At 31.5% G+C, this 12,966-nt stretch overlaps 2 protein-coding genes and 1 long non-coding RNA gene across 7 annotated transcripts; 1 reads left to right on the top strand and 2 right to left on the bottom strand.

The window, feature by feature from the left end:
* Positions 1-22: 22 nt before the first annotated feature.
* On the bottom strand, positions 23-3,378 carry LOC105678063 (peptidoglycan-recognition protein LE). 2 transcript variants are annotated; one of them, XM_012377068.2, is made up of 4 exons: positions 3,352-3,378; positions 1,866-2,454; positions 1,402-1,560; positions 23-1,036 (listed from the first exon to the last, which is right to left on the bottom strand). In XM_012377068.2, the coding sequence occupies exons 1-4, from the start codon at positions 3,361-3,363 to the stop codon at positions 516-518; spliced, it is 1,281 nt and encodes a 426-aa protein (XP_012232491.1). In that variant the 5' UTR covers positions 3,364-3,378; the 3' UTR covers positions 23-515. The 2 variants fall into 2 exon arrangements, with proteins under 2 accessions (XP_012232491.1, XP_067214581.1); XM_067358480.1 differs by lacking the exon at positions 1,402-1,560.
* LOC137000950 (uncharacterized) lies at positions 915-4,337 on the top strand. Of its 2 annotated transcripts, none has more exons than XR_010891091.1 (4): positions 915-1,056; positions 1,390-1,655; positions 1,771-2,559; positions 4,041-4,337. It is a non-coding gene; the product is annotated as an uncharacterized lncRNA (long non-coding RNA). The 2 variants fall into 2 exon arrangements; XR_010891094.1 differs by having other exon boundaries at positions 917-1,056; positions 1,324-1,655.
* Positions 4,338-6,237: 1,900 nt separating this feature from the next.
* Positions 6,238-12,921, bottom strand: LOC105678064 (ubiquitin-conjugating enzyme E2 W). Of its 3 annotated transcripts, none has more exons than XM_012377071.2 (4): positions 12,239-12,921; positions 7,902-8,252; positions 7,735-7,810; positions 6,238-7,525 (listed from the first exon to the last, which is right to left on the bottom strand). In XM_012377071.2, the coding sequence occupies exons 1-4, from the start codon at positions 12,260-12,262 to the stop codon at positions 7,512-7,514; spliced, it is 465 nt and encodes a 154-aa protein (XP_012232494.1). In that variant the 5' UTR covers positions 12,263-12,921; the 3' UTR covers positions 6,238-7,511. The 3 variants fall into 3 exon arrangements, with proteins under 3 accessions (XP_012232494.1, XP_067214613.1, XP_012232496.1); XM_067358512.1 differs by lacking the exon at positions 12,239-12,921 and adding an exon at positions 8,545-8,833; XM_012377073.2 differs by lacking the exon at positions 12,239-12,921 and adding an exon at positions 8,342-8,509.
* Positions 12,922-12,966: the final 45 nt, after the last annotated feature.

The following is a 12,966-nucleotide window of genomic DNA, read 5'->3' as shown; positions in this document are numbered from 1 at the left end:
ATGTGAACTAAATTAAGAGACATATTTAGCAAATTTTTTTATTACAAAATTTATAGCTCATTAAACATACAATGTTATCTTTATAATATATACAGTGTTCAACTTATATTTTTTAATGAGATTATGAGACTATTAATTAGCGCATACTATAAAATATAGTAATTGTCACATCTTTATTCTTTTATGCAGTCAACTGAAATAGATGCTTCAACACATTAGCAATCAATATACTCAATTTTTCATATTTTCTATTTATATCATATTTTATATGCATTTCATTAATTTCTAACTTATTCGTTTATTAATGTTATATTTATCACAAAATTTGACCGATGCAAGACACTTTCACAGTTAGATAACAATATTTTCACAATAAACTATTATCTAAGTTATTTAAATTATCTGATTGAAGCAACTAGACAGCAACGACACATTTTAAAGAAAAAAAAAATCTGGCCTTTTTTTTAAAATTATTTATCCTTTGTTCTTTCATAAAACTTTCACACTATCAAATCTTAAGGATTAGGTGACCAATGAGGCCACGTTTTAATTTCGTTATATAAAGCTTCTCCAGGACTCAAAGTTTTCGAAACTTGTCGGTGGCCTAATAATTTATAATTATGCGCAATTTTACCACCTTTGACGCCGAGCTCTATAATTTTTTGCGCGGCATGTAGTTGTACTTTAGGTGGTAGGACCGTGTTGAATGTACCGATGAAAGAAATGCCGATGCTTTTGTTGTTGAAACCGAAAGAATGGGCACCCACATAATTCCAGCTTCTACCAACGTATGCGAGGCCATCTCCTCCGACGAGAAAATTATAACCGATATCCGACCATTTTTTAGATTCAATGTGGAAAGTCTGAGCAACTCTTACATGAAGTGTGCACTGGGATTGAGTGTTGCAGAAATCGGTGACAGTGTGACTAATAATTACGTAGGGTACCGGCAGTTTTAACTTTGTCAAGGTCTCCGAAGGCGGTTGTGCACCCCATTCATTCCTCTCGACGAAACGTACCGAATCTACTATTACACCTGAAAATTACGAAAAGAACGTATGTACTGCATAAAGCTAGACATGCATATTGCACATTTTTATTTATATATTTCTAACATGAATTAGAAACTTATCAATCTAGCATTAAACGCAATAATCTTAATTTGATGTATAGCAATTTTACAACAAAATTCAAAACATTAGTCTTTGAAAATGTAAAACGTTTTGCAACATTCGAATATAGGATTTATTCTACGATCGCAAACAAAGAACGCTTTTCAGATGATAGATGAATAAATGTAATAAATACAAATCTGGATTGTAGGAGACAGATAAGATTTATCAGTAGAAACAGTCTCGTGTTGCGCCTGCAAAGCTAAAAATTTTCTAGATAGATAATTACCCTCGAGCGAGGAGTCTGGAATTTCCGGGAAAATTGGCGCACGCCGTACCTCTGTGTAACGAGTGAGATATATAGTAGTGATCACTATGGCAGCGAAAAGTGTTAAGGCTAGAGCGCACAACAAAATCGCACATCTCCACGTCCACAGCCATTGCGTCACTAAAATAATTATAAAAGCCATATCAAAATTAGCCTGTGAACTACGTAATAGCATTCAATGAAATTTATGCATGACTATTGCAATCATTACATTGGTAAGTGCGCGCGGTTAACAATATATTATAATATTAGTCTATTTGTATAACATATTTTACCTTTTGCTGAATAAACTTGCTCGATAATTGCTTTTATTGATTATATTTTTTTCAGTTATATTAAACACACATGGGCTTTGAAAAGAGAAAACTAATGCATGGATGCTAAAAACAACAGACCTGAGCAATCTATTAGAGATCGACTATTACCTTTATTTAGTTCCGTATTTTGTGATAAAACGGGTCTGTCTGTCGTTCCGTCATTTTTGTTCGCCGACGAGTCCGAAACGTTGGCGTCGGAGACACAACTTCCTTCATCCTGTATCGAAGTGGGATTCGTGTAAACGAACTGCTTTATGGTGACCGGACCCTTGTAAAAGGTCTTGTTACCCAAATGCACGTTCGTTGAATTCTTTACGCACACATCACCGAAATTCGACGGGTCGGCGTTCGGCAGGACAACGTCACCGTTCGCAGTGGCGACCGCTTGATGTTGCTGGACGATAGTTGACGGAACCGGCAGATTCGTGAGCCAACCACCGCTCACCTCAGCATCCGTCTCTTCCTCATCGTCGTCATCGTCTATGTCACTGCACTGCGTAGAGGAATCTCCAACACTGCCATTGCCGGGAACGACGACCACGGTTTCGCTCGCCAAGCGCCCAACCTCGCCCTGATATTTGTCGACCGTGTGATTCTCCACAGGCAGCACAACACTTACGTGTTCTTGTTCCTTTTGACACTGGTGATCATCGTCGGACGTCTGCTGTTGTTGCACCAATGTCACCATGCCCGAGCACTATGCAGAGAATGCACTCTCTTTGTATCGAATATATTAAAACATACCGCATACAGCAGGGTGAAATGATTAAGAAACATGCAATCTTCGAGTAGATTAATTAAGGTAATAAATTATATATTAAATTTCTATTATTTATTTAAAATATTTTTAGATTTCTCTAGTTTTTCCAAATTCGAATATAAGTCCTGAAACAGTTTAGTTAGTTTTGGACATTCTTGGGAACAATCTTCATATAAAATTTGTAAAAAAAATGGAAAATAACTTGAATCATGCTTAAAGATAACTAATGAATCACGGCCTTAGCATCGTCAAATAAAATCATCGAGGAATGTAACAACTTATTTCCATTCAACGCCACTAAGCGTGTCTGCTCTTTGTTTCACAAAGCAAATAGAGAATTTTGGTCAAGAAAATTATAATATATTAATGAAATAACACAAGATGATTCAGCGATAAAGATCGAACCATTGAAGAGTAACATTTGAGATATAACAATGATAAAAAGTATCGTAAATAAATAAATTAAAGATAAACATATTAAAAGATTAAAAATGGATTAAAATGGATTAAAATAGATTAAAATTGGATAAGCGCCAAGTACTTGATGTAATACTGGCACATCCTATACTATGTTGATTTCTAGTAAAACAAGGTTCCAACGCTTCTACATGCTGCATACCGGACATACATAATATCGCGCTTGTGCATTTTACATACTATACGCTACTTACGTATGTTAACTTGTACGTTAATCATTATGAGTCGATATAAGTCACGTGCATTAATGATGTCCGGCCTGCCTGCATTCAGCGATAAATTTCTTTGTATTACTTCAGAAATGTTTGTATTCTATCAACTATTTGTTACGAGATGTTCTTATGAATACGGACGTACCGGATATATCATTAATCCACTTCATTGTATTCCATTTTTGTATCGAATTCTTGATTATTGTTCCGAAAAGAAACCGTCGCAATTATATTCACATTTGTTTTAGAGTTATTATGTTATACACATAGTTATTATGTGTATTGCTAACATATTTATATTAGCAATACCACTTTTGAACTTCGTTGCTACAGTTTACAGAAAACTATAATTTGTAACGAATTCACTCTGATCGCAATAGTGTTTCAAATAAAAATGTACTCATAACAAACAGGCAAAAAAAATGAAGAAAAAACAAAACGCATGATTTTCCATCAGAGAGATATAAAACATGTACAATGTATAACAAATTAGTTTCTTAGTAAACTAATTATTATCATTAATTATCATGATTGATGCGACGCTCTTACTAACGCGCATTAAATATTTCGCGATTATATTGCGAACTATAAATAAGTGTATTATATTGCGGAGTAAGTTTAATCTAACGGACTGCTTATCTACTTTCTGCGTATTGCGGTAATAATTTCTAATTAATCATGATACGTAGCTTGGACGAAATTATTTTGCATTTTTAATATTGTTAAACAATATTCACTTTATGTCAAATTATACATCGACTGCAGGAACGAAGTTCGTTATAGAAAAAATAAACATCATATTTATTTAATGTGATAATTTTTATTTCATTACAGCGCAATCATCGATAAGACAAAGAATGGAAAAAGAGCGCAATCCAACAACGGGATGCATTCGTGATTATTATCCAAAACCGGCACGACTGGTCGGCAACAATGCGTTATTTGCTAAATTAAAAATTGACTCACACTGGAGATTACCTCGCACAAATCATCATTGGTGCTGGCGGCGGTCACTTTGCCAACACTAATTCCACCATCGATCTATGACGACATTATGCTGTCGTCATGAAGGATGCTTTGCAAACAGGGAAACTTCATTCGAACTGGTCCAGAATTTTCGACGTTGAATCACGTGCTGTTGAAAAACGCACTGTTTCACGAGAACAAAGTACAATCCAAAATACGGACGGACTCTGTATGAGCCACTATATCGGTTATCTTCTTTGATCCTACGACACTGTCAGACAAATACTGGTGTCGACGATGACGCCATGCGGTTGTTGAAGGACGATGCGCCTTGGAGGTGGAATCGTGGAAGCGTTTGTCGACTGACTCTCGCGAAGAAATAAAGCAAAACGAGGAAAATTATACACGAGAATTGGTACAGCGTGCCCTTTAGTACTCTCGTCCAATATTTTCACTAATTCGGGTCATATTTAACATTATAAATTTGCTGATGTCACTGATGTTACCATATCGCGTACGATTGCGTACAATTTACGTCACTATCGCGAATCGTACCATCACGCATATTATATCGAGGCCACCATAAAGTAAACGTAAGAGAGATTATATTTTATAATATAAATATATATTTCGTATGAGATATCCGTTTTTATCGAAAGAAATGATTCCGCGGTTACAAAACGTTTCGACGCTCGTTAGCACTCGCTGATAACCGGACTACCGATGGAATCACAAAAGCAATGGCAGCATTATCTCGATTCAATCTATCCGCGTAACAGACTGCTGTCGCACTGTCGAACGTGCTCGGAAATCATCAGCCCCACTCTGTCTCTTTTCTTTCAACCGCGACTATTAATGATATAGTCACGATTGGCGTGCCTTTACGATAATGCTGCTATTTTACTTATTCTTGGGTTTTTTTATAGAATCGGATGAATAGATTTTGATGGGCGGAAATTTCTACCGGAAATTTCACTAGCGTTAATAAAATATTTTTAGCATTCCATTATATGAAACATGTATAATTTTTTCACCGAAAAAAATGACTTTTTGATGATTGAAGAACGTGTTTTTATTGTTTAATATAATTTTATTGTAGAAAATATATATTGCAATTATGAATTTCCGGTTCCGAAGCTGTATATTTTCAATAATTAAATAAAAGGGAAGAATATCACAAGAAGAAACTTGTTTGGAAACAAATTATTCCGATTATATAAATGTATTTTAAAACCAAATGTTATCTTTTCTGGAAAAGTATTTTGATAAATGTTTCATATTTTTCAAAAGAAATGCAATGATACAACTATATACATATCATTTTGCATATAGTGAGATTGTGAAGTGAAATACATGCATTTAATACGTTCGTGATATTTTGCAGAAAATATTTTATTGAATAATGTAAAAATTGTTGATCTTAAGCGAATTGATCACAACAAGCTAACAATAAATGAAAACATGTGATTAAATACGCGTGATGATTTCACAATAAAAAGTATATACGTATGTGACAAATACAAATACATATAAGATGATAATTCTACAGCCTCAATCAGTATCTTCCTCTGTGCTATCATTCATTAATGATAGGATAGGTTCTATATCATAACCTAATAATTCGTCACACTCTTTCTCAAATACATTGTCATCAAATGTATAAAGTAATATTTTATATTTATATTTTTTATATAATTATAAATTACATATATATAGATTATAGCTAAAGCTGTGATATAGTCAAAAAAGCTTTCTCGTGCAAAAATAAATTGAAAGCATATGTTAAATATTTTTTTCAAAGCAATATCTAAATAGTAAACAATATTGGACATGTCTTATTACGATATTATTATGTTACAATATAGAGCAATAATTATAATTCAATAGAAACATTTTATACCTGACTGGAGACACTACCGCGTCTCCTGATAAAATGTTTCTAATGAAATAATTGCAATTTCACATGTGAATGAAAATGATAAGTAAACGTAGCAAAATGTGATATGACTATTCTTATAAAAAATCACATAGTGTTTAAGGTACAACAAATAAATAATTAAAAAGATTAGAAGTTATTAAGAAATTTAATATCATTGTCATTGTACAATTTACAATTTACTAAATGTACAAAAAATAACATAAAACATGTAATTATGACATTATGTGACATTATATAAAAATTTATGATTATTTTTAGATGCCAATTACCAGTATTATCAACATTGCGGCTTTGTCACAATTTATCTCAAACACAATTTATATTACTTCCACTGGTATACCCTGTTTCATTAAAGCAAGGATTAAAACTTTCTCTTTCAAATACAAATTTATGAGGAGTGAAAAGCATAGTTGTAGCGTGATATCACATACTTAAATTGAAATTGCGAGTTTATTGCAAGTGCTAACGCTAAAAAATGTAATGTAAGTAAGGATTCCTATAACAATTTTTACTAGTTTTTCAAACACATTTTATATTAAATAGCATTAACACATTTATCTAAGTAATAGTCTCAGGCAACTTACTGAAAAAAATAATTTAATGTAATGAAATTGCATTGAAAACTGTAATTTTACAAAAAAAGAAAAAAATTATTAAATTCAATGTTGTTAACGTAAAAGGACATCATTACATAACGTAGTATTAATCTAGCATCTAACTTATATAATTAAAACGTATAACATTATTTTGAATAAAATACAGTTCTACACATGTGTACTATTTTGTATAGGAATTATCACGTTTTATCGAAGGTAACATAGTAAAAGTGAATCTTAGAATGTGTAGCAAGTATATCAGTAGAATGCATATATATGTATATAAATATACATATATGCAGCAGTAATATTACCATTATTTTTTTCATGATTTCTAAATATATTTAATGATTTTAACGTACAGGAATCACATCCTTATCAGGAATCTCCATAAATTTGGAGTAACAAGAAAGAGAAACCTCACTTCATATATTAATATATTATTAATAAATTAATACCTGTTATGTCTGTCTCTCTTTTCAGCATAAAGAATTATTGATAATATTTCTATTACCAATAATAATTCTATTTAACCATAATTATGTATCACTATCAGCAACATCGTAATAATTAAACGACTTGCATGATTTACATCATGACAACTTATATGATTTCTAATGTTACAATAGTAAGTAGGTTGTAGCCTTGTTTTTCTTAAAATTACGCATATAATTTCCTGTCATGATAAAATCACTATACCATATTATATGCAAAATTCTATTAATTTAATGCATCAGGTTTGAATATTAGCCCACTTGGTCCAACAATCTTTCTATGTTGGTAAAATTTTTGCAATCTTCAATATTAGACACTGTCATCTAGAGATAAATAGATTAATGAATAAGAAATAGATATTTGTTTATTTTAAGAATAATTGTTTTGTGCTTTATAACTGCATTTTAATATAAATAAATATAAATTATGTAAATTATAAGTATATTATTTTTTTCTCATAAGCTAAATCGTATAATTTATAAAATGTATCAAACATACTAAAAGTTATTACATATAAAATTGCTTTTCTTACCATGATACCACCATTTTGTCTTTTTTGGATTTTTGTTGCAAGTTTTCACATAGAATGTATTGTCAGGTGGCCTTTTCTACAGAGAGTATTATTGTATTACTTACATATATTTCATAAATTATTGAAGCTATATTATATTAAAATATTTAGTGATAAAAAATCCATACCTTCTCTTTACAACTGCTTAGCATGGAAACAATACTCAAGCAGATACTTTGCACACTTAGAGCAGGAGACCAATCTTCTGTTAATATGGATAAACAAATATGACCATTGCTATAAATATGTGGATGTATTGGGATATTTCCACCGATAAAAGTCACTTCTGGCGAATCAAATGGATATTTGGAACTGAATTTAAATTGAAGCTGAAACTGTTCCCCCTCATACAGCGTGCCTTTGGCACCCTCCATATGAACAATCCATTGTGTTAAATTCTGTCCAGCCAGTTCTCCATCTACGTGTACCCCTGGTGGAGGCTCACGTATTAAAGACATCAATTCCTTCTGAAGTCTCCGCTAGGATATTAAATATTTAATATATTTTAAACAGTTCTACAAGTTAATATATCATACATGTAATGCTTTTTTGTTTCTTAGAAACATACTTTAATGCTTTACATTAACAATTTCTTTAATTTAGAAACTTTTATAAATATTTCTACTTCAATATATGTTAAACAATCTAAATTATATGAAATAAAATAAAATTAATAAAATCAATTTATTCATGAGAGAATAATGAGGCTCTGAAATAAATAATTCTGAAAATTTCTTAAATGTATGCATTATTATCTAAAAACAATCACACTTTGACAACAGTTAAGAGGATGCTGAAGTGACGGGCGAACTCCGACGCGAAAGCGCCATCATTTCGATGGTACTAAAAATGAAATGACATTATCGGCGCAGCCTACGGACCTATGCCGCGTAGGTCCGTGTGTACGCATTTGTTTGTGTGGTGACTCACTACACTGACGTGTGGTCTGTGTACGTGTGTCATCGGAAGTTTGTAAACAAACAATGCTTGCGCTTGTTTCCTCGACTGAAATTTCGTCGCAAGGCTGCAATATAATGTCCGAGAAAACATAAGCGTATACAAGGTGTCAAATAAATACAAACTAAATATGACAAAATAATAAATGAAAAATATACATATAATACTATATATATCATTGAAGAAAAATGTCATATACTTTTCTTACTTTTATCCTTATGTAGTAAATACTAAATAACTAATTAATCAATTAATTAATATATACATATACACATATATACAATAAATAGTTATCTTTATTTTGTATTTTATATGATAATGACTGAAATAATAAAAGTATATATTATTTCAGTTATATAAAATACAAAATAAAGATAACTATATTCAATATGTATATGTATGTATTCAATAATTAATTAACTTATTTATTTATTTTGTATTTATTACATAAGAATAAAAATAGGAAAAGCATATAACATATTTTTCCAATTAGATATATAGTATTATACATACATTTTTCAAATAAAATATTTTATCATATCTAACTTATATCTATTAGACACCTTGTATAAGTCTATTTTGTCTCGTATGTACATCATTCAGCCATACGATAGAATTTCAATTGCGAGAAAAAAGGTTAAATGATCTTATAAATTATCTGATAAAATATAAACAGACCACACGTGCAGTAAATTGCTAACTAAAATAAATACGTATTTCTTCAAATCTGTCAGCTGACGTTAGATCGCCTATGACAATGGGCTTGTTCGTTTTAGCTACACTGGGGCTGCTCTGGGTCTGCTCTACACAAGACAATACAGGACAGATAAATAGTTTGTCCTGTATTATCTTGTTTAGAGTAGACCCAGAGCTGCCCCAGTGCAGCTAAAACGAACAAACCCAATATTTCTTAAAATCTGCCAGTTCACGAATAAATCGTCTTTAGCTCTCTTTTTTCTAAACTGTCAGCTGACGTTAGATCGCCTGTGACAATATTTATTTAAAATTGTCAGCTCACGATAGATCGCCTCTGACAATATTTCTTACAATTTGCCAGTTCACGAATAAATCGCCTTTAGCTCTCTTTCTTCTAAACTGTCAGCTGACGTTAGATCGCCTCTGACTATATTTATTTAAAATTGTCAGCTCACGAAAGATCGCCTCTAGCTTGTCTTATTCTATATTGCCAGTCCACGACAAAGCCGCCTCTGGCTTGAAGACAAGAATAAGAATTTTCTTCTAATGCCAGTCCACGAGAAAACCGCCTCTGGCTTGTCTTATTCTATATTGCCAGTCCACGAGAAAACCGCCTTTGGCTTGTCTTATTCTATATTGTCAGTCCACGAGGAAACCGCCTCTGGCTTGAAGACAAGAATAAGAATTTTCTAATGCCAGTCCACGAGAAAACCGCCTCTGGCTTGTCTTATTCTATATTGCCAGTCCACGAGAAAACCGCCTCTGGCTTGTCTTATTCTTTATTGTAAGATACTTTTATTACGTCATATGCTTTATGTATATATATATAATGTATATTATATGCTCCACATTATCTATATTTATATCAAAATATTTTTTTAAGAAATTGACATCATTTTGTATACTCTTTTTACAATAAATGTATATGATATATGCCATATTTTTTATTTCTAAAGCATGAAATATAAAGATATTTTTATTTTTTTGTGTCTATCATTTGTATAAAAATCTTGATAAAAGAAACAACATTAATTTTGCGACTTGCAATAATCTGTTTCATTATATGCTTCTTTTAAATACTTACAATTAGCCTTATTTTATGTGATTAACTTGGTATTTAAAATACGTATCAAAATCGAAAATGTATTTCTATTACAGTAGAAAAGAAACATTCTTGTCTTACAACAGAGAGAAATGGCAAAATATAATATTGTCTAAAGTACAGTCCAATAAAAACGGTTAAAATTGAACATTTTATAAAACCACTGTGATTCATGAAAAATCAGAATTATTTTTTCAAAAATATAGACATATTTCGACTGTGTGTTTTAAACTGCACTACACATTCAAAATTCACAGAATAAATTTATTTCTGCAAAGTTGTGTATAATGTTAGTGGAAAAGTGATTTATTTGTTATTACATATACATGATATTTTCCCATTCCTCTCTGGTGTAAGACTACAATGTTTTTTTTTTACTGAACTAGAAATTAATTTTATATTTTGATGTGTATTTTAGATACCAAGGTAAACACATAAAATAAGGCTAGTTGTAAGTATTTAAAAGAAGTATATATTGAAACAGATAATTGCAAGTCACAAAATTAATGTTTTTTTTATCAAGATTTTTTTACAAATGATGCATACAAGAAACTAAAAATACCTTTATATTTCATGCTTTATAAATAAGTTATATGACATATACATTTATTATAAAAATATATACAATATACAAAATGATATTAACTTTTTACATAGATACTTTGATGTGAATATACATAATATGGAGCACATAATATACATAATATATACATATAAAGCACATGAATAAAAGTATTTTGTAGAAATTAGAATATGAATGTATGTAATTAAATAATATAAATGTTTGCAAAAATGTTGCAAAATTTATGTATAATACATACACTTTTTTATCCTTCAGAGTGCCTTCAACTCATTTTTTTCAGCCGGGTTTCGTAGCACATAACACAAACACACACACACGCACAACTAACACACACATAACTAACCTAAAAGATTCTGTATATGACAAATAGCACTGAGAACTGTATAGCGCCTCTATCCCAAAATCTCGGAACTAATCTATAGCTCTTTTTTACCTTATTCTTTCTATATTGCACACATGCTTTACATAAATCTGGAAAAGGGTGGCGTTTTGAAAATAAGTCTCTAAGCTCTATTTTTTTGGTTTTCCATTATTGTTTCATACGCTCTTCTTCGGCACATGGTCTTGTTTTGCAGATTGAAGCAGTATAATTTTGATATAAAAGATATAATTCTTTGAGGTGACATTGTCGGTAAATTTTCAAAAATTTTTTTTATTTTTTGGTTTAAATTTGACCAACTGCCGAAAGATTAGCATATGTACTTTATTTACACCAAAGGATTTGTAATTCTATTAAAGCAATAAAAAACGCCACCTTTTTTAGAAAATTGAAGTTTTGGTCGGTAACAATATGACTTCAGCATCCTCTTAAGTCTTTGACAATAATCACAATCTTGCTTTTGATTAGTCTAGAAATAAGTATGATTGATCATTCGAATCAATCACTGCTGATGAATATAACTCAATGAAAAATGTACACGAATAGTTCATTACTGATATCATGCATTTTACATTTGGTATGTCCACTAGTCATTTTCGTCTATTAAGATTTTGCATCAAGAAAAAATTTTTTTTTCTTCAAGTATTTCTTTTTAATTATATCGATTATACTCGCGCACGTCACAGTCTATCGTTCTGATTGTCGCAGTATATATTACAGAAATTATAGAAAATGGAAACGAACATACCTTTGACGGGGACGTTGCCGCCATTGTCGTTAAACCGCTCTGCCATAAAAAAACATAACCGCGGTTTATCGCGGCTCGTTTATTATTCGCGTATAGCCGCGTACTTTCTTCGAGAAAGATGTGTCCGTCTCAAACAGGTGTCTCACATTTTTCCATGATATCACGTCTTGTGCTCACAACCAGGGCGATAGAACGGCTTGGTAACAACGATGAGGGTTTTGTAGTCGCTCGAAATCTGACAGCGTTGACAACTGCTTTCGCGCAGCACGGCGAGTGATTGCGAGCAGTCGCGATGTGTAAAGCTGTGCAAAGCCTATGATTCACACATACATACTTATGTACGCACACATACACAATATATGATGTATCACAATGATCTTCTATAATGATGAGATATAATGCACCGCTAATGAACGACTTTCACACACATCTCGATGTAAGAACATAACCTTGATACATGAAAACAAAGTGTTTAGAAAAAATTAATCAAAAGAGAACAAATTATGTAAATAAAATGATCCCATGCAATGAATTGATCCTCAATTTTCCTTATGCGTTAATAAACAATATATAATAATATGTTTAAGAATTTCTCTAATGTTTTATGCTTTCCGCAAGGCAAAAACAAAGAAAAATCGGCGTTCGTAAACACTGAAGTGTGCAGAAGTGTGCATAAAAGAAACTTCAGCATGCAGCAAATAGCATTTAGTGTATTGTGCTTTGTTGAC

Source organism: Linepithema humile, chromosome 1 (assembly GCF_040581485.1).
Source record: "Linepithema humile isolate Giens D197 chromosome 1, Lhum_UNIL_v1.0, whole genome shotgun sequence".
NCBI classification, from domain to species: Eukaryota; Metazoa; Arthropoda; class Insecta; order Hymenoptera; family Formicidae; genus Linepithema; species Linepithema humile.
Note: the sequence above shows the minus strand (reverse complement) of the source record. Positions and strands in the feature narration are given on the sequence as shown.